The sequence below is a fragment of the Lissotriton vulgaris genome, chromosome 1_1 (genome assembly GCF_964263255.1).
Source record: "Lissotriton vulgaris chromosome 1_1, aLisVul1.2, whole genome shotgun sequence".
Classification (NCBI taxonomy): Eukaryota; Metazoa; Chordata; class Amphibia; order Caudata; family Salamandridae; genus Lissotriton; species Lissotriton vulgaris.
In genome coordinates, this window is record NC_141685.1 from 1,828,429,584 (window position 1) to 1,828,452,435 (window position 22,852).

Sequence of the window (22,852 nt, forward strand, 5' to 3'; positions counted from 1 at the left end):
CTATAATTTCTTTTATATGAATGAACGATGATTTCATTTTTTTTCAGCATTTCAGCATAGACTGCGTTTTTTGACACGGACAATATCTGCGTCATTCATATACATATGTATGACCCCTACAAATTGACCACACTTGCATATAGGCCTTGTACACCCCACATACATACTCATTTATGCAATAAATCATATCATACTCTCTCAAGATCGCATATACTATTATGGTCACCACGGAGACCGCAACAATACAGCCTCTGAGACAGTGATCTCACAGCGGGTCAGGTATCTCACTGCCAGTTCAACACACGTTTCGGTAGGTATTATGCTTTTTGGACCACCTTCTTCAGGACCACTAATACAACAGTGGCATGGGTATATCTTAAAAATGTAGAAGTATTATTTCTGCAAAACAGGGGATTGCCCTGTCTGATATAGTTATGTCCAGCAAGTCATTCAAATTATAGAATATGCCACACGTATCCACTCTGTGCTGATGTTCTGTTTGTCCATAAATATCTACCCCAATGCGGATGTTCAATGAAGGGGCAGTCTTTTAATTGGCCACTAGTCTGACTATTTTTACTGTTGATATGGCACCTGTCCAGAGTACTTCCTCCGCAGTTTTTATTTTCAGTCAATTTTGTCAAAAATGTGTGATGACCCACTGCTGGAGTTATAAGTATGTCCAATTTCAATAAAGACCAACAATCATGGCCTTCTCTAGGTTGTGAAGTCCGGACAGGTGCCAGAACTATCTTGCTATACCCTATATCCATGCCTTGTGAAATTTATTTGTCTAAGATACGCAGTTGCTTTATGGTTTTGTAAAATACATGGCGACTTTTAACAACATGCTAGCAAAGGGATAATAATAGAGAGTCCTTGGCTTAAAGCCAATTTGCTCTGGAAGACAGAAGTGATGCACTGTGAGAAATTTGTCATGTTGGTGAAATTAATTATTGACAAATTTTAGTGTTTCTTTTGCTCTCCTGTGATTAAACAAGTTCGTAAATTCTGTTTTGAGCCTGAGAGATGTTGAGTGGAATATTTGTGTTAAAGTACTTGAAAGTTTTCTTCTCTTTTTATTAGAACATAACATGATGTATTGTAGGACCCACAGTTTGGAAACTTCAGTTGTTCATATTTATACCTCAGTGATACAGCTGTACCTGGCACCATTTTTGCTTTCACGTGAGCAACTACATATAGATTATGTGGTGAGGTTAAGAAGTTAAGTATACATATGTTGCTGAACTTTAAATGCTCATGTCTCGCTTTGTTGTAACATAACATAATGCTTGGTATGATAGGCTTTTTAGAAGTTTTAGCGGCATGTATTTGTTTTTCATTGGTTTTAATAAGTAATTTGCTGCTTTTAGCATGTATTAAAATGATCTTTTCATATTAATAGTTGAATACACATAACTAAACAGGCAGCATCAAACCCTAGCTATAAGCCAAACACTGATCTAGTATGAGCCTTGGCATAATCAGAAAGGCTCTTAACTGATCTTTAATATATTGAGAACGCTGCCATGATTTGTCACCTCACTGCATGGCACAAACCTAGACACAGTGGATTCTTCCTTTGTAGGACAAGCACATTTTATAAAATTATGTACCCATGAACACAGCTTTTAATCAATTGAATCAGCTTAGGTAGTCCAGTAAGGTGATATATGCGGAGTCAGATATTTATCAATATTTCCATAAACCGCATCATTGAAATGGCTCAAAGGTTTCACATTAGCAATAATATTAAGTAAGCCATTTTCTGAGTTTTCTATTAAATGGATCCAAGTCTTCTGTGATTTGGCTGTTAAGATTGTAAAAACCTAGATAGTTAGAAGTAGATGGCAATGACCACTTAATTAGACTTTCTAAACCAATAACTGCAAACGTTTCACTTTCAGAATCTGGATCATCGTTGGTGAAAGCTGATGAGATTATTGGTTAGTTCTGCAATTTCAGTGAGAAATTGAAGTGGCTATTGGAGGTGTCTAAAAGTGATTGAATTGTGTTTTTATTACAAGTTCTTCCTGCCCTGAGCTTATTCGGATAAGAATGGAGGTTGCTTCCACATATTCGGCAGACCTCTCAAAGATTTCTGTCTTAGTATAGGTCCTTGGTGAACCAGAGTGCATAAGGGTTTAGCCCTTTTTTTTTTTTTAAAGGTGCAAATCTAAGTTGGTCATGTATTTTTAAGGCTATATAGAGAGATTGGTTTGGCCCTCAGTGCAACAGAATTAATATAAATATTTTTCATAGAATGAAACAATCAATAATTTTTAGTCTGCAAAATTACTTTTCTATTTTTTGAGTGTCCAAAATCTGTGAATCTGTAGATGAGTGGATCAGTCGGTGGGGAATAGGATATTTAGCAGTCAGTGAAGCGTCATTGCAAATGAAAACTATGTTACAGTATCCTGTCTTTCATATCGACTTACAAAGCTATGGTATCCAAGATGCTGACTGCCAACATACCTACACGGTAAGTATACATAGAGAAGTATAGATCTACTATTCTAAATTCCACATCTACTTCTCGTGACAATATGTTTCTAGTTTATATCGTGGCTAGGATATTTTTGCAAGGCAGGTATAAAAGAAAAAGTAAAGCAGTAAAATAACTTGGATTTGATTCAGTGAAGTGTACAGCCATTTGTATAATTGGGTTTTTCAGCAGTGTTGTAGAAACTCATCCTGCCTGAGTGTTGAGAACATTGTAAACTGCTCTGTCACCAGAGTCATCCATAGTGGTGTTTTTTGTGTAATTGTGGGGGCATTTAGTGAGAACATTTAGAAGCAGGCACTGGAGTTAAGAATACTAATCTGGAAGTAGCAATTTGCAGCGTGTTTAGTTTCTATATATTACTGCCACTCCTGTACTGTTTGCCTTCACCATCAAACCAAATAAGAGTGCAGGCAAAAGATGTTTTGTGAGGTTTTATTGAGTCAGGTCTTGATATGTAGATAAATGAATTGCCGGATTTGGTCAAGAGTGTGGCAAACGATTCTCTAGGTATCTGAGTAATTTTGGGGTCATCCATTGTTGATTCGGTAATGAATATTGGGGCCATAACTTCCATTGAGGTTACATAGTCTTTCATTAGAGAAAGTGGGGCTAACTCTAATGGGGCGATGATACTATTGGTCACATGTGGCAGTTGGTCACAGGAGCATGATTTAATCCGCTATCGAGATGACGTGTTAAAATTATCACTAGTAAGTGATCAATTTTGCAGGCGATGAACCTAGATGGTCTATTTAGCAATATTTCAGTTCTGATTAACCCCTTGCATACACTGAACTGTTAGTCAACTTTGGTATAGTCCGCATTGTGCAAACCATTTGTATCTCTTGCAGTGTGAGCTGTTAGGAGAAGAAAGGTGGAAAGACTCAGTCCCATTGACCTCTCCAGCTTAGGTCTTTTAATTGTCTGGTTTCTATAGTTCTTTTTTTCTTTTTAAAGTTTTTTTATTAGCAACACAGGAAACAAAAGTATACAAACAAAGCAAAACAAGCAGCATGAGGCCAAGATAATACACAAAAAAAGAGGTAGTCTAAACATATACAAAATTGACATTAAATCATTTGGCAAGTTCTTATTAATTCCAAACAAAATAAATACATATATCGTTGCTGGTATACAACATAAATCAACAGTTATCTAAATAAGAAGTAATTTTCACCTATAATAGGAAAGACCTCCAAATCTTATCAAATTTAGCTAGACTTAGTACCCCTGAGCCTAGTCAGCGCCAGTTCCATACTATGAATTTCATTAAGCAGTGACCACCATTCCATTATATGTGGGGAGTTAGGAGAGATCCAGGCGCGCGCGATTATAAGTTTGGCGCACGATACCATAATAGTAATTAGGGATCTTTGTGGAGTGCTCCTAACATTAGTATCTAACAGAACTAGTGCTGAATCTAAAGAAAATGAACCTCCTAACTTCAATGTCATTATGTTCACAATAGAAGTCCAAAATTCTGATATCTTAGGACAAGTATACAGAATGTGCACCAGATCTGCTGCAGCTAACGCGTACCTAGGGCATTTAGTTTGTTCACTGTATATACTGTTCGGAGCCCATTTAGATATCCTTTCCGGAGTATGGTAGAGCATGCAAGTTGTTTTAAATTGCAACAATCGTAAGCTTGACGAAGAAACCACATTGTTAATATTACGTAAAGATGAATTAATTACAGCCGGAGTAATATTGATCCCTAGCATTCTACTACACTTATTTTTTTTTAGAAGGGTTTTATAGAGCGCTCGTACACCAACGGTTTCTTGGCGCTAGGGAAAGGAGCAGAGCAGATGAGAGGGGGATTGGAGTTATTGGTCATAAGCCTGGGAGAACAGACACGTTTTGAGAGATCTCCTGAACATGGAGTAGGACTCAGTTTGACGTACCGTCGAGTGAAGGGAATTCCAGAACCTGGGGGGGAGTAGAACTGCTAGAGTACTGCAGTCCGTGTTTCTATAAGTATTGAAACACTTATAGCAGCCACTAATTAATGATTTATTTTTCTGCGAGTAGAGGTAATCCCATATGCTAGAGTCAGAAATATTCTGTAGTTTCATTTTATGAATAAAAAAATCATATATCTGCATACACTTGAACCTCGTAGAGTCAGGGATATTGTAGAGTGTTCTAAGTGTTTCAAAGCTCAAGAGCTCTTGTGCACCAAACCGATCCCCAAGAACCATATATTAGTTAATCCATCACTAAATATTCCTGGTAAGCCAGGATTTCCCCACAAGAGCAGTTTAAAATGGAAAAAGGTCACATTGAAGAAGGCCTGAATATTACGCCAAATTTTGACTAAATCCCTATCTGTCTTAAAGCGCACCCTTTCGTAGTAATTGGGATCATTGATCCTCCCAAAAACATTTTCGCATCCAGATTAAACATAAATGTAAGAAAATAAGGTCGATTGTCTGCGCCCTCAGAGTTAATTAAGTGTCGTAAGCGTCCTACAATTGTTGCCCAAAAGTATAGCTTAAAGTCCAGGAAGTTTAGCCCTCCTGCGACAGAAGCCCCTTTTAAGAGTCATAGATCTTTGCGATACCCTCAAATAAAGCTTCTGAAGACCCCATCCAAGAAAGAAAGAATTGCATAATGCCAAAGGGATAGAACGGAAAAGATAAAGAAATTTGGGTAAAATTATCATGCGGATCAGATTAATTCTACCAATAATATTTAAGGGAAGTTTGTGCCATTTTTTAACAGAATTATAGTGTTTTTAACTAAATCATCGTAATTTAGTTTAATTAAATCCTTAATATTTGCAGATAACTTAACCCCTTAATATGTTGCCGCCTGACACAATCCAGTAGTTAGACCACCTGGTTTATAATTAGCAATTATTTGCGTTTTATTTAAGTTCAATTTATATCCAGAGACGTCCCCCAATCTACTGGCTTCTACTGTAATGCCCTGCATCGCATTTACCGTATCAGTTGAATAAATGGCAACGTCATCAGCATAAGCTGTGAGCTTCAGTAAATGAGGGCCAAACTTAAAAGGAGTAATGAGAGAATGTGATTGTAATGCATGAAGAAATGATTCTATTGATAATGCGAATAAAAGAGGTGACAGGGGATACCCCTGGCGGGTTTCCCGGGCAATAGTAAAAGAGGTTGATAATAAACCAGCATAACTAATTTTGGCCGTGGAATTGTCATATAACGACTGTATCCAATTCAAGAATGTACCCCTGTAACCAAGGCCAGTCATAACTAGCCACAAGTAATCCCACCCCACTCAGTCAAAAGCCTTTTCTGCATCAAGCATAATCATACCGAGTGGGGTGGATTCCTTTTCAGCTATGTCAAAGGCTGTCACAGCCATATTAGTATGTGCGGTGGTATCCCTACCCATTGGGCTGACTATTTTCGGTATTATAGGTGCTAAACGGGTGGCTAGCACTTTTGCAAATATTTTAGCATCCGCATTAATTAAAGAAATGGGGTGGAAAGAACCGCACTCATCCGGTGTTTTCCCCTTTTTTAAAAAGACCAATTTTATCTTATTTCAGGACCTCGGGGCTTCCCTGCTTTCCCCAATGAAGTTAATAACTTGATAAAGAAGAGGTATGAGCTCCTCGACACATAACTTATATATTTCTAATGGAATCGTATCTTCTCCAGATTCTTTCCCAACTGGCAAGGAAGAGATCGCCTTTCTAATTTCCAGTGCACTAATAGAGTTAGATAATTGTTCCAGCTCAAGAGTCTGGTTTTTCTAGAAAGTGAACCAAATAGTTCTGGATAGCCGCCACTGTCGGATGATTTTCTGGAGTGTATAGTTTTTTATAAAATGTAGCAAAATGTTCTAAAATTTGGGTTGGTTTATCAACTATAGTGTTATTAGGGCCCCTTAAATTCTTAATCAAAGTATTAGCTCGCTCATCGGCTATTTTGTAAGCTAATAATTTTCCAACTTTGTCTCCGCTCTCATAATGTGTCACTTGAAATTTATGTAATTTAATACTACTCATATTCCAGAAGATAGTTTTTAGTACAGACTCCAACCGTCCTAGATGTAATTCCAATTCAGTTATATTCGTGGCATGTCGGCAAAGAGGTTCCGCCAGTAACAATTCAGCAGAAAGTATATCGTTAACCAGAGCTTTATCCTTTTTAAGACGCTCTGAGTTTTGGTAATAAAGAAATTGCTGGGTAAAGCCCTGAATACTTGATTTGCAGTAGTCCCATACCATAAGGCACGTCGTGGAGTTAAGATTAAGCTTAGTAAAGTCTGCAATATGTAACTCAACTTGTGAAATAAATAAGGTATTGGTAAATAAATGCCTGGGAAAAGAATGTACGAGGTATTGTATAATTCTTTTCGGTGTTGAAAGTTAGTAATATAGGATTATGATCAGAGTTGATTCTAGGGCAAAGTTCAATAGTACTAATGCTCATTACTCTGTCCGATGCCCAAACCATGTCAATGCGAGAACAAAGCCTGTGAGGGGAAGAGTAATATGTATAACCAGGCGTAGTAGGAAAAACACATCGCCAGACATCTTTAATGTTGTGAATACGCCCTAACTCTAGAATGGCTGCCCGGGTTCTCCGCATTCGATGATGGGCATTGCCCCTCGTGGTGTCAACCTTGTAGTCCATTATGCAGTTGAAATCACCCATGATAATTAATTTGCCTAACCACTGAAGCTTTTCTACATTCAACTGATCAAAAATATAAGCATCATCGGAATTTGACCCATAGACTATACAGAAGACATATTTAATTTTTTCAATCAATAATTGAACTATAGCCCACCTCCTTTTCTTATTGCAAGCGCTCTTCCTAACTTCTACCTTAAAACGTTTATCTTTTATAATAGCAACCCCCCTTATTGATGCATTAAATGTTGAGCAAGTTATCACCTCATACTCCAGGTGTCCCAGAATTTTCCTATCTGTGTCTCCGATAAAAAAACAAAATTAGGCTTATACAGCGCTATTTCTTCCCGAACCAAACGTCTTTTCCTTTTACTGTTCAAGCCAGCAACGTTCCAGGCCAGGCATTTTATTCGAAGCATTAAAAAAAAGAAAAAAATATATATATCGTGTCAATCCCATCAATTTGTAGCATTGTAATACATAGTACATTTCTCTCAGGCTGATCTGAATTTTCATTTTCCTGTGATGTTTTTTTGCAAATAGACCCCCCCCCCCCACCTCCACCTCCCCCCCTCCCCAATCAACTCCATCCCTCCTGCCCCCTCCCTCCTTCAAGGAGAACCCCCCCCCCCCCCCCCAAATAAATACAGCTTTTTGCCGCTGTAGTGGCAGCTACCCTCAAGAAGCAGCCTGTCGCTTCACCCACTCCCTGCCCAACCCGAAAAAAAGCCAAGTATTTTACTTCAAAATAGTATCTCTCTCAGTTACGAGAGTGAGGCTAATACATCCTGGGCTTCCCTTGCATCTGTGAAAAAGTAAGTGTGCCCTCCCTTAAGAACTTTTAGCCTGGCTGTCTTCTGCAGGTATACTTGAATCCCTAGAGCCTTGAATGGGTCAATTAGCTTGCGTAATTGCCACCGTCTATCCATTGTGGCCTTAGGAAGGTCCGATTTGACAAAAAAGGAAAACTCATCTACCGTAACTTGTAGGTTGGGCCTTGCTTTTAGAGAAACGGCCTGCCTTAAGAAATGATTCCCGAAATGAATTAAAAATGGGCGAGGGAATTTATTTTGTTTATTTCTCTGGGTTATTGGTAGCCTATGGACTCTCTGTAACTGAGAGTCCCAATCGCAGTCTGAGAGATCTGTGAAAGCCTTCTGTAATAACCTAACCATAAATGCCTTCGGGTCTTCCCCCTCGATCCCCTCCGGGATACCGAAAAGCCTAAGATTGTACCGCATTTGGCTAATACCCCGAAAACGTTAGAAGCCCCAGAAAATTATGATGATGGATTCCTCTACTAAGAAACGTCCCCTTAATAGCCCTGCGGCGTTGAAGGATGTGGGTGATATTACTTCTTCTGCTAGTACAAGTCCGCTAACAAGGCAGTTAACTTCACTTGCTTTATTAGCTGATGACTCACTCGAAGGAATAGACAACACTAGCAGTGGTAGAAAATTGGAAGAAGAGATGGGAAACACGAGCTCACCATTTGATCTCATCTTACAGACTTTGACTACCAATAGGAAGGAGGCCCAAGAACATTTTTTACAACTGAGAGAGGATAACACCAAATTGCAGAACTCGCTACAGGATATTGATGTAAAGATGGGCGGGATGTCGCAGGAAATTGGGAATTTACAGCAACGAGTGGTTAAGATAGAGGAAGGAGCAGCAGGAATGAGTACTGTGGTTAGCCAACATGATGACAAGCTTTTAGCATTGCAGTTAAAAGTTGAGGACCTGGTTTCTATAGTTCTTAAGGGTATGGGTACATTTGTTGTTGATGACCACCTTTCTGGAGCTGAAGTGTAGAATTAAGGGCTCGAGAAATAGAGACACTCTGGCGAAGGAAGTAGGGGGAAAAGATTTAGGTTGTGAAAAGAGATGAGGCTTAAGAAGGAGTGGTGTAACAGGCTGAGGAGATGGGCTGTAGATTAAATAAGGTGGAGAGTCGTACTATACCTAAAGGGATGGGCAAAATAAATACAAGGAAGTGGTTAAGGTTCAGGGTTGCTAAAGGAATCTGTATGGACATCACACTCTGTGATGGCTAGATTATGTAGCCATCCTCTAAGCGAGAAGTGAGTTTACAAAAGCAGAGAAGAGGTTGGGTTGGGTTGGGGGTGGGTGGTGGGTGCCGGTTTTTAAGGGAGGAATGATTACCTTTGATATGGAAGCAGGACTAGGTGATACAGCTTTGCAAAAGTGAAGCAATTAGTGAAATGTAGATAACATTGAGCAACATTGTCATCCGCTGAGGTAATTGTATTCTTTGTTTAAGAAATATAATGATTGAAAATTTGCCACTAAAAAGGGGGAAGAGGAAACCAATAGCTTTCATAAGTAATATTCAATACATGGGAAACACTCAAATCCTTGCAATGGATTTCTATGCACAGAGGCATGTATATGGAAAAAAGTGTATGTACATTTTCGTATGTCTCTCTTAAAAGCTAAATTGAGTTTTTCACAGTTTTTTTGCGTAGTTAAGGGTAGAGGATTTTCAATGAATTGAAGCCAGTCTTACCAGAGTGCATAAAAAGACCGGGATTAAAGCATTGATCCATCATCTCACAGATAAGTGGGCAGTAAATCCATGGAAGACCAGAAACAGTATGACCTATATAAACGGAAATGGGTAAAACAGCACACCACATCAGAGCATACAGCCAATGGCCAGATCCCCCTCCAAATAAAATGTAGAGGTGTTTGAGCCAAAAACCGCAAACCAAAATTAAAATTGAGACCGTCCAATAAATAACCATGAAACGCTAAACAAAAAATAAAAGACCAATAGTAAAATAACTTCCAAACAGACAAAAAAATGGAATGTGAGCAAAATAAACTTCTCCAAGACTACCAAGTCTTTTGTGATTCCACCCTCCTTTTTACCCCTCCCTTTCACCCCTCCCTTTCATGCATTCTTTCCACAAGGCCTGAATGCACATTAGAGATTTGTTTTAAAGAACGGACAGTAAATCCTTACAATGGGTGGCTTTTTCTGACCACAGATGCTGTCCAAACTTCTCTTAGGAGAGCAGATGGGCAGTGTTACCCACATATTAATCTTTTAAGGTCCTAATTTTCTCCTGGTGCCAGTGATCTAATTTCTTTCTGATCAGTACCCTCTCCTCCGCCCTGGACCATGCATCTGTAATTTTTGATTTAATTAATGATATTGTACATTTTGGAATTTGGTATTGCATGTGTGAATTTTGGTATGGTATTGTAAGAAATGAATGGCAGTGGGAATTACTGGTAAATCAGTATCATAAATTGTTAATTAAATGTCTTTTTAAGCTAAGCATAAATTTCCTCTCCATTTAGATGTCTTCTGGAATTTCAGTATTTTTTTTGTTTCTGGATGTTATAATGATGAAGATTGAGGTTAGAATAATGCATACACATTTGCTGGTCAGATTTTCTTTTTCCGGGAGGTTTTAAAGCTACTTGAAAGCTCTGACTTTGTCATGCTTACACTCTGTCTCCCTGAAACCATAAATTAGCACAATGCATCAAATACTGTGCCAATGTTGAACCTATGATATCTTAAAGGTGGTATCTAAATGGAGCAATCTCTTGGTAATTGACATTACGTCCTAAGATATTAACGCACTAGGAACACTGGATGAGTCGGTACATTACATTAGTCTAAAACTGCAGCAATTTCCAACTATATGTGTGTTAAACTGCACTCCTGACAGAATAGCTAACTGGGCTCTGAGCAAGGGAAGGGATGCGGGGGATAGGGGCAAATGACATACATGCTGTTGGTTGCCGCAGATTTTTTGCATATGTTTGCCACCTGCCCGGGACGGAATCTGTTCTGAAAGGAACTGGGTCAGATTGCTGAGACGCGTTATGTTTAGATCTTCAATTAACAGAAAGAGAGGTCATGCTTTGGTATAAGAGTGAACCAGATCTAGGTCTGAGATCCCATTTTTCTATCAGTATAGTCACCGCGCGGCTGTGTATTGCTTGGGCATGCATATACCCAATTCCACCAAGAGCATTAGCATTGTGGACAGTTATAAGAGAAATATATGAAAGGGAGATGGCTCTAGCTAAAACTAGAGTAATTCTTTCCATGAGATTTGAACAAACGCGGGGTAATGGGAAAATGGCTACTAGCACAAGTCAATGTGGGCTTTTCTTTTTTATGGGGCTTTTTTTACTTGGAATTGTTGTAGCAATTGTAATGTTTCAAATGTCGATAATTAATTTATTTGCCTTTCTCTCACTTTGTATGCTTTTTATTATTTGTTGTATGCCTTTAATGTAACGTAATTGACCGGAGTAATCCTACTGCTATTTTGTTTTTAGTACTTTCAAAGAAATTATCGTTTACATTGTTATATTCTGTGACCAATTTTTATACCCTTTGAATAAAAAAAGGAATAATGCATAAATGAGGTGAATGGTGTAATTGGAAACTAATTGTTTTACCAAATGTATTTTTTTTTTTAAATGTGGGGTGCTAGCATCATTTTAGCGAGTGGTTTTACCTTTGAGAGTGTTTGTTTCATTTTTTAGATCATTAGTGTGAAGGTTTTTTCAGCACAGGCAGTTTTTAGTGTTATCTGTGTCAAGATTAAAGATCTGACCCTAAACCCAAAGACCTACATTTTAGACTAAGCATACTCCCTAAACTGAAAGCTTATTTTAAGTTTGAACGTTTGTGTTAACCTCGCTAAACCAAAGCTTTAAGCCTGTTAATAGGCAGAGAAGGTAAGTAATATCATACTGGACAATAAAACAGCTGTTATTTACAACTTGTATTGAACTGTTATTGGATAGGCTTGATATACATGTGTTTTAGATAGGGGACCACCAAAAGAAAATTCTTTCAACCGATTTGAATTTTTTGTTTAGACAACCATAAAACAGTTAAAAGAAGAACTTGCAAAAGGCCCTCAAGAAGTTGCTGTTTACGTTCAGGAACTGCAAAAACTAAAGAGTTCCATGAATGATTTACAACAGACAAATCAGGTAAGACAAATATTTTGTTATTGTGTTTTAGACTTCGAGATTTTGTTTGGCTTAATTAGCCACCTCCAGGTACCTAGGTACCTGGAGGTGCCTTCAGGTACCTCCAGCATCTGTATGCAGGGCTCGACAAATCCACTCGCCCGCTCGCATTTGCGAGGGAGAATGGATGAGGACGAGCTATTTTTAAGTCCTACTCGCCCTTTCTGGTGAGTAGGAAGACAAACTAACTTTTGTCCTCTGTCTTTGAAAACGGAGCAAAAGTGACAGTATAACAAGATTTAAAGGCATTTTTATTGCGCACAAAGGGACTAAGCAATAAAGATGCCTTTAAATCTTGTTAACTTGTCACTTTTGCTCCGATTTCAGAGACAGAGGTCAAGTAGGTTGCAGTTAGGTCGAGGGGATTTTCCAAGTTACTAGACCTGCAGGACTAGTACAATTTTTCAGATTTGTCGAGCCCTGGTATGTATTGGAGTTTTTTTTTTTTACTATAGCCTTCTAGCTGGCCGTAGCTAGCTAAACCGTCCTTAAAGGTTTCCTCCAGCAGTAAATCGGCAAGGGCCTTTAACAAGGGAGCGGGACTTTAATGCTGGTATAGCCAGCTATAGAGGACTAGAAGGCTTTTAGAACATTCCGACACTAGAAGGCAGAATGTTCTAGCAAACAAAACAAAGGCCTGAAGAGACTGAAATCCCTTTGGGATCAGTGAGGGCTGTGCTCGACAACATTTGAATGTTAGAGCTCCGGGCTTCTACCGGCTATTAGAAACCCCCAGAGCACTCTATTGTTTTCAATAGAACTCCCAACATTACAATGTTCTGATATGTATGATAAAGCAATCTGCATAACTTAAAAACATGATTTTACTGAATCTCATCTTACTTGCAAATCTCAGTTAAGAGTAAGACAGCTGAGTGATATAACATGAGCCATAAAGAAAGTAATTAACTTTAAATGAATTGTCTAATACACGATTTACTGTTTATTGAATGATGATTACCTGTACACTAACTTCTAAGGCATCACAGCTCATTAGAACTATACTGCATACTCAGATGCTACTCTTTCCAAAGGTGATGTTACTTTTAAGGGCCCCTTCTGTCTTACACAATGAATGTTGAATCCTCTTTGGTTGACGGGACCTAAGCTTCTGCTTTTCTATTTAAAAAATAAAAAATGGAAACGTGTATGGGTAGCTTCATCAAGCCAGTGGTGAGCTCCTTAGACACTCTGACACGCCAAACCATTACCTCTCCATTTTCTAAATAATCAAACACCAATCTTTTTGGACCTTAAAGGATAGTACAATCTAACTTGCATCCTGTTATTATTATGTTCAGTGTAAAGACTTTTTGGGGTTTATCCTATGTAACTATGTTTAAACCATTCCCTGGCTGAGCCGGACCTTGTGAATGTTATCATATTGTGTGATTGTCTTTAGCATCGTTAATTGGTGTGGTCATGAGCAACAACTACCCCTGCAAAAATGTGACGGTTAAGCATTGTAACCTCTGTTTAGCTGAGGACCTTTATGGAGTGTTTAATGTGTTTCCACCAATATTCTGGAACACTTTTACTGAAAAGGTAACCTTAAAGTTTTCTTGAGTAAATTTTGAGTTCAGTGAGTGTTAGAATTGCTTACCTGGAGAGAGGTATGCTTAGAATTGTCAGCCAAACCAGAACCATTCACCGTGGCACATTCTAATTAAATCAGTCCGCTGAGTGTGGGTACACAGAGTGGTAGGTGGTGAAAATTATTTTTAAAAACAGAGGCAGTGAAATTACGAGGCTTCATTCATTGTGGAGCAATAGTGAATTCCCTTTCTTGGAACTAGTGAGAAAGGTCTCAATTCGAAATTATATGGGATATGTTAATAAACATGGAATAGCGTGCATCAAAACAGGTGTTTTGAAATACTGAGAGAAATTTGACAGATGTTTGCTTAGCTGCACTTATTCAGTAAAAATTGTGGGTACTACAATCCCTTATTCATTTATAATATATGCATGTAAATCATCTGGGCATATTAAACCATGCATGGAGAGACTCTGTATGATGATGATGCACAGATACAAGCATGTTAACAAAGCAAATGTAATTTTTTCTTTGTGAAGTTATCTGTCATCTACTTAATTTTTTCAGAATTTGATAGAAAAATTATTAAAGAAAGAATTAGATTACACTCAGCTGGAAGAAAGACAAAATCAAGAAGCAGTTAATTTGAAGAATTTAAAAGCAAGTCTTCACCAGAAGGATCTTGACTGTCAGAAACTCCAAGCAAGTTTGTCTGCTGCGGAGTCCTCCTTGCAGAGGGTACACAAAGAACTAGGGGAAAAGGGGGAAGCCAGCAGTAAACTCAAAGAAGAATTATCAGAAGTAGAGTCAAAGTACCAGCATGTTAAGACCGAATTCAAGCAGCTTCAGCAGCAGAAAGAAGAAAAGGATCAACAGGCTCTGCATTTGCAGAGTGAGATCAATCAGGTGAGGTGGGACAGGGTTGTATTTCCGCAGCATTGATCCTTTCATCTCCTCTGTGAATGCTCACATTATGTATGTAAAGAACTATAGTGGTGTATTGCAATTCTTTTAAATTGAGCACATTTTTTGTATAAGTCAGATAAAGCTGTGAATTTAAATGTAATTTGTAAGTCACATTCTTGTTCATGCTGTCAATGTATAACTCTTACCCCACCAACTCTCCCTTGTTCCATTTAAATCTTTGTTTCACTGAGCTGTAACTTAATTTATTATGGATGACTATAGCTGAGGCAGTTAGTGAGATTTTTTTTTTTAAACATATAATTAATTTTCAGTTTTCCCTCCCGTCAGTTACAACTTATTGTGGTTATACACATTAATGCATCATATTGAAATCACCGTGCAATGTAATTGCACCGTGCTATACAAGAACTGTATATCACATGAATGCAACTATCCCAACCTTGCCCTCCTCCCCCCAACTTCGAGCTGAGGCAGTTTTTGAGATGTAATGTCAGTTATCGACCTCTCGTTCTGTTATCTCTTCATCTGTGACTCATTTTTTTATTACTGAAAAAATGCTTTAGTATATGTCTTAGTCAGTTGATTGCTCATTAAACGTAAAGCAAACTAAGGTTTGCCAACCATTTAAATATTTGTTACTCACCTTTTAAAAAAAATCATTTAATTAGTTTTTTGGGGTGGGGGATTTTAACAATCTATTTGACCTTCTGAGATGCAACCATTGACCGGTAAACTATCCAAAGCAGTAATCATCTTGTGCGTACATGACATGGGGCGGGAGGGGGTAAGCCCTATAGTGCTGCAAAGCAGGTCAGACACTTCCATCAATAGTACAGAGCTCGAAAAACAAAACGCAATGAACAATATATGTAAACTGCCTGGGTACAGCACATTGTGTCATCTCAGACGATAAGTTGCCTTAGTCTGTCAAAATGTTGATATTCTGGCACATTGCCAGACCACATGGAGGAAGTCGGCATCTGTCTCCGCATAATGTGCACCATTGGCTAATGTACCCTTGTACATGAGCTTTATACTCCGTGGCATCTGATGTGTAGTGTAGATAATTGTGTGAATTCCTGTCTCATTTTAGAGACAATTAAAAAACAATTCAGACATTTTAACCACTTATTGTCTGGCAGCTTAGGTTGTAGATGTTCTACTCACCGCTGCAGACTCGGTGGGGGACACATGAAGATGTCCATGGGCGAGAGGGCAGCAATCACTAAAAAGGTGGTGAGTGACATGCAGCTGCAATCTCCCTATCGAGGTTGCTGTCTATTGGAATGTGTTGCACCCTGGTATAAAGCTATTCTGACCCCTGGCACTAGTAGGTGCCTAATAGTCAGTGTGGTACTATTTCCCCCAAAACTTACCAGTCCAGATTGAGAAAGAACAGGGGATGGTATGACCCAACCTCTGTAATCTCATCTCTCTGAAGGAAAAGCCACTACCACTAAAGCCTCTCCCATGGAGGTTGGTAGCGATCGTTAAACATAGCGGCCTCCATTTGAGTCTAGGGGTGAGGCGTGGGGTTATGAAATTTGACAGGCAGTCCATCGTTGCCTCATGTCTTGCCGCTGACCATGTTTTTCAGTGCCAGATTGATTTTCTCGAGGGTGATAGGCTCTTTCAAGTCAAGCACTTGCAATCTGGTGATGCGGGGCAATGTAATCCCATCCAGGTAATTCACCTATTAGTGTCTCCCGGTTTTCTGCATACGATATTCATGTCCTCCTGTGTGCAGTCGATGTTCCCTTGATGGCTGCTTAAAATACTTCTGTAGATCTTCACCTTCTCTGATTGAATTGGCCAGCAGTTTCTCCACCTACACTATGTTGGCAGGACACATATTCCCTGTAGTAAATGCAGCCTAGTTTGTCCAGGAGTATTGAGTTACAATGGGGTATACCCTAAGAACTCTCTGACCTGGGTCAGTTAAAGTAGGTACAGTCGTAATAGTCAGAGTCTATAGATTCAATAACACAACCAATGTGATATATACATACAATTATTTAGGAAGCAAAAGATTGCTCAGTCCAAAGTGTGCTTCACTTTTTATTCATTATTTAAGCACATAGTTGCTTAAGTACTCAATTCAAGTCATTGAGTACCCGGATTGTATTGAGTGTCTCTTAATTCAAACATCAAAAATACAGTATTCAATTGCTTCATTGAATCACACAATAGCCTTAAAGCATAATTCACATTCGATGTCGAATTTATCAAAAGAGAGCAGCACAGTGAATTTCAAATCATCATATTTCAACGCGCTCAAAGTGATGGAAAAGGGAAAGTTAGATGGGATAGGTGTGATGGGAAAGAGGTGAGGACTAGGTAAAGGTGGTTGTGACCTTAAAACAATCACAGTGCTATAAAATACATCCTTTACAGTCTAAATTGAGATCTGCAGTTCCAATAAACTCTTAAGCATAGGATCCGTTTTGCTCTGTTAGTTATTCCTATGCGTAGAGAATATGTAAAGTTTGGTCTACGTTTCGACCCCCTGATTGGCGGGAAAGTTAAATCCTCAGGCTGGGGTCTTCTTCAGGACAAGGAGAAACAGGAGCATTGACAGCGAGGAGGCAGCGTTACGGAGACACACTACAGAGATTGAGCTTACGAACCACGTGGGTTATATGATTCCTACACCGCAACAGCGTTTGGCTTGGTGCGACCATTGCAACAACATGGTGTTGGAAATGGAAATGCCATGTTCCCAATAATTTGCAGAACGACAACCAGGAAGGAACCTTTGACGGTCCAATGACAATGGCCACCCAAGGGCCTTACAATTAAGCGCTCCTGTTTCTCCTTGTCCTGAAGAAGACCCCAGCCTGAGGATTTAACTTTCCCGCCAATCAGGGGGTCGAAACGTAGACCAAACTTTACATATTCTCTACGCATAGGAATAACTAACAGAGCAAAACGGATCCTATGCTTAAGAGTTTATTGGAACTGCAGATCTCAATTTAGACTGTAAAGGATGTATTTTATAGCACCTTTTCCATCACTTTGAGCGCGTTGAAATATGATGATTTGAAATTCACTGTGCTGCTCTCTTTTGATAAATTCGACATCGAATGTGAATTATGCTTTAAGGCTATTGTGTGATTCAATGAAGCAATTGAATACTGTATTTTTGATGTTTGAATTAAGAGACACTCAATACAATCCGGGTACTCAATGACTTGAATTGAGTACTTAAGCAACTATGTGCTTAAATAATGAATAAAAAGTGAAGCACACTTTGGACTGAGCAATCTTTTGCTTCCTAAATAATTGTATGTATATATCACATTGGTTGTGTTATTGAATCTATAGACTCTGACTATTACGACTGTACCTAGTTTGTCCAGGAGCCACTTGTGTTCTATCCTACAGTCATGTAGCTTTTGCTTGAGTCCTGGGGGGCTCTGAACCTTTTTTTGGTCAAGGTCTTTAATGCCGTCCTCTACACTTCCTAAGTCCAGCAGCAATGTTTGCCACTGCTTTTTTCACCCTGTACGCAGTTTTGAGACAAAAGTAATCTATAACCCCTTTAAAAAGCATCCCATTCTATCATGGGGTTTCATGCAGTGCGGTTGTTCTCTGTAAAATAGTGCTCTATAAGTTCTTAGACCGTCTCTTGGAACCCAGGTTCTCACTGCTTCTCAACATTGAGTTGTCCACATTCATATCTGTGAGCGTAGGAAGCCCAAATGGAGGGAAAGCCGAAGGGGATTATGGTCTGACAGTGTGTGTCCCATATACTTCACCTCTGTCACACTCTGCCCTGCTTCGGTGTAGCAGTATAACAGGTCAATTTTGGTGCGCAGGGTGTGGAGCCTGAATAAAAAGATAAAACCCCAGCTTTAGGGGGGTGTGTGCACCAGTCTTCAACTACCTGAATATTTATGGCTCATTGTTTCAAGGCTCTGGAGGCTGCTATCGCATATGTGTCCGGTAAGGGCTGTGGGGGCAGTGGTGGATGGTAATGGGTCTAGATTTGTGATGAGTACATCGTTGAAGTCTCATCCCCAAAGACAAGGAAGACTGCGCATCGAAGCCGGGCTAGGGTTTAGCTCGCCAGCAATGCCGCCAGCCTTGTCTTGGGCCCGTGGAGCACCATCAAAGAAAGTTGGCTACCATTTAGCATCCTTTCCACTATGACATATCTGCCCTCCCAGTCTAACGGAGAGTGACCAACTGTGAATGGTACCCCAGTCCTATTTCAAGTAGGATGTGTCCACTATAGTACTTAGCCATTGCTTGTTGAGTTTTGTGAGCTCTTGGGCAGTGGAATGGGTCTCCTGTAGACATACAAAGTGTGTGTGTTTGTGTTTGAGGTAGGAGGGTGTGTGGTATCATTTGACATGGGATGACAAACCCCGACGTTCTAGGTCAGAAAGTTATATTTATCTGATGCCATGCAACACTGATGTGGTGAAGTCTTGCATCAGAGATGGCATGGGGGTGGAGCATGTATGCTCCCTACGTGTGCCAGGTCACTATCATTCTTGCAAGCATTGTGTACTATCTTGAAAATGGCATAAACAAGTTCCCAACTCCTCTTCCAGACAGCAAGACGAATGGGCCTACTGGCACAAACATAACATTAAAAACCTATAGATGGAACTCTACCTTATGGAGGTCTGGGGTGCCGAATCACCAGTTTGTTGCTCCATGAGTCGCTTACCCCCTCTTTGTATGTAAACTGTGAAGCCCCTCTTTTTGTGTAAACTGTGAACCCTGTTCTGATCAGCCTGGTGTTAGAACACAGACTCTCACCTCCTTGACAGCCATGCCCCCATGTGTTTGCGAGGCCAAAAATGAGAGCTTCCAGTGAAACTCCAGTACTGTGACAGTCAGAGCTTGTTTCTTAGCAGCCTGTTCCTTTCTGGGTCTGCTGCACCAGACGTAGCTCTTCCTGCGCCTCAAGCACTGCGTAGTTCAGCCATCATCTGTGGCATGGGATGGGTCAGAACGCGAGATACGTTTAGATTCTAACTACCCCCGGCCTTGTGGGACATTGTGAAGAATTTCATTGCCTCTGACTGATTTTTAGTTTGACTGGAACTTCAGGCCATAGCGATGGCCGGCCTCTATTTCCATAAAGGATTTTTGCTGTTTCTGTAGTTCGGCAGTGTAGTTGGAGAAGATGTTGATCTGACTGTTGACGACTGCCCCAGGATCCCGCACTCTAGCAGCAGCCTATGTAGAATGTGTTATCTGTCGCGTAAGTTGAACAGTCGAGCCACTGGTCGAGGTGGGGAGCCCGGTGGCGGTGAGCTACTCGGAACCCTCTGTGGGTCATTTCAACAGAAAAGAAAGGTGAATATTTTCCCCCCTCAACACTGTTGGTTAACCATTCTTCAAGCAACAGGTCCATGCTGGAGGTCAGAGGTGGGATTAAGCATAGAAGAGGGCAAAGCCAAGCGAAAGGAAGAGTAGATCTGTCAGATTTTTTCCTGAATAAAGTCCGAGAGGTCAGCACAGAGAATAGTCGAGTGTGAAACTGTGCTGTTCAGACCCAAGTGCTTGGTAAAACATTGTGCAATTTTAAATAAAAGATCTGTAGGAGCATTTAGCCACCGGATCGTAGGATTTTCTCCAGGAGCGTTCAAGTCTCTTGCATAGACTTTTCTCCGCTCGTAGTTCCATGGAAAACCAAGGGGCTGAGGGTTTTTTCCTGGAAAATTTAACTGGTCCAAGAGGGGCACAATGTCTAAAGCGGAAGTGACCCAGCAGTTGAAGCTGGAAAGATCACAATCACCCGTCAGCAAGGGGGGGGGGGGGAGTTTGGAGCAAGGGTCCGGGGAGCCATTACTCCAGTTTCTCCTATTATTGGAGATAGGCCTGGAACTGCAACCTGAGGATTTGCATATAAAGCTGAAAGGAACCAACAGATAGTGCGACCAAATCAGAGGTAGCGATGCCTCTTCTCTCAGGTTGGGATCATTGGAAATTATCAGGTCCTACATATGGCCCGCTATATGGGTATGGGCGAGCACCCTTTGCGTCAGGTTAAGACCCTCTAGAGTATCGGCCAGCTGAGAGGCCATATTACATTTGTCATTACTTCAGTGACATATCTGCGATGATGTCGCATAATTCTAACTGGTGGCAGGGTAAGTTGGCAGGAGGTCTATATACCAAGATCCCTACCTTTAATGAGGAGGGCGAAATTCTGATTCAGTAAAACAGAGCCTGAATAATTCCTCCATGCTAGATTCTTCTGCAGGAGAGGTCCCAGTCGTCCCTAATGATGATAGCTATGCCGCATCCTATCCTATTAGCACCCGGTTGGTATGAGACATCCGAAAACCCTCCTGTATCGCCAATATTAGGTCGGTGTTAGGGCTCTCCTTCAGCCAAGTTTCTGTTAAAGTAAACACAAGGAGATAATTGACGGAGTGCTGAAACTTTTCAGACACTCACCCCCATTCACAGATCTGGGTTAAATCCATCATCGTTCTTTATCTCACTTCGCCACCTCAGTTCAGACCCAGCTGTATGCAAATCAGTCTTGACCCTGTGCCTCATGGGAACAGTCCACCCTGAACTGCCAAGCCAGGTCTTCCCTGGACCAGAAACAAGCATCCCCAGAAGTGAATTGGAAGTGCGCTTTAGGGGCTTCCCACTGGGGAACTTGTGTAATTTACGGCTGTTAGTTATAAGGCTGCAGATACTTGTTACTTTTGCATGTGGAGGAGACCAAGGCTAACCTAGCAAAATCATGGGATCTCCTGTACTTAAACCATTTCTCCAAATTAATGAGGCATTCTGGACCCCATTTTGGTGTCCTGAAGCAAGCCAGCGTATTCCCCTATGGTGAACCAGCAGATCAGGTCACCCACTGCCATCGCCAGGCTTGAGGACAAAAAATATTTGACGGTTCACATCACTCTTGTGGTCTAGGCTTCCTCATCTCAGCAGCAGCCTGACACTTCTACTCCCATGTAGTACTGATGGAGAACCAAAAAGGATCTAAACAGTTTGGAAAAAAGTATTTTCTGTACAGAACCTTAACCTTTTACTGCACAAACACAATTTACATTTTAGACCTTTCTCTTACAGGGGATACTCCTCAATAGTTATAAGTACTGAATACAATCCCGATCCCATGTTCGGGATCCCGGAGCCTATAGAAATATACATATATATGTGTATGTTGGGGACCACAAGTGCCCAGCACTTCCGCGACATACATATATACATGTATATAAATAAATATGCAGCGTAACATAATTCCAATAGGGCAAAATGCCAAAATTACATAGGTTTTTCTTGTCCAAAAAATTATCTCCTACATACGCTTTGTAATGGAGAACATACACTGTAATAGTGCCATACAAGAAACCGTTATTTTCAGTAAGGAAAAACAGTTAATAGCGGGCAGTTGGCCCATAGGCTGCTTAGATGAATAAACATCACGGTACAGTAAAAAACTGGCATCTTGCCTTTAAGGCTTCCAAGAACTTGGACACCGTGCCTTTAAGATATCCTGCAGCCCCTCTGATCCCATCATGCACCACAGGTGACAAGTCCGTTTTTTTTCCAGCTCCTTCTGTGAGAATCCTGGAGCTTGAGCTCAACAGTTTTTGATTATTTTTAGTCGGAAATTGTTTTTTTTGTCATACTTTGACATTTTTGACTTCTGGTTGATATTTCTTAATCTTTTCTGACAATTTACCATATCTTTTTCTGTTAGAATGCCAGCATTATTTCACAAATGTCCCTCATGTGGTAAAAAGATGGCAAAATCTGATCCGCACTCGGTGTGCATTGTGTGTCTGCCATCTTCACACAAGCCTGACACTTGCAATTATTGTCAACAATTTTCAAAACTGACCCTTTGGGACAGGTAGAGGATTAGGCTCCAGGCCTTGCTGGAGAGAGGTTAAAGTCAACATAAAAGTGGCCTTGGGAGCGTCCAGGAAACCTCCTCTCATCAGGAACACCGAAAACGGCAAAGATCTACCTCTACAGAGTCCCGAAAGAGACCGATTTCTGACTGCTAGCGGTCTGCTTCAAGATTGCCGTCGAAGAAGCAGGCAAGACACTCTTCAGCATCGAGAGACAGATCGCCGACGAGACGACACTCTGTCGCACAAAAGTAAGTCGACGTCAAGACATACTTCGGGCTCGACGAGGAACACTCTGCCTCCTTCTTGAAGGTCGGCGTAAAGGGGTTCGCCGGCGAAGACTCTGCCAAGAGCTCACTGACTGACGATG

The 22,852-nt window shown here is 40.4% G+C and overlaps 1 protein-coding gene across 1 annotated transcript in view; it reads left to right on the top strand.

Moving 5' to 3' along the window:
• EEA1 (early endosome antigen 1) overlaps window positions 1–22,852 on the top strand; it is a 641,400-nt gene that overhangs the window by 157,672 nt on the left and 460,876 nt on the right. The window contains exons 10-11 of the mRNA XM_086919279.1: window positions 12,016–12,132; window positions 14,276–14,614. Of these exons, the coding sequence (XP_086775405.1) occupies window positions 12,016–12,132; window positions 14,276–14,614 (456 nt within the window). The remainder of the gene's footprint in view (window positions 1–12,015; window positions 12,133–14,275; window positions 14,615–22,852) is intronic.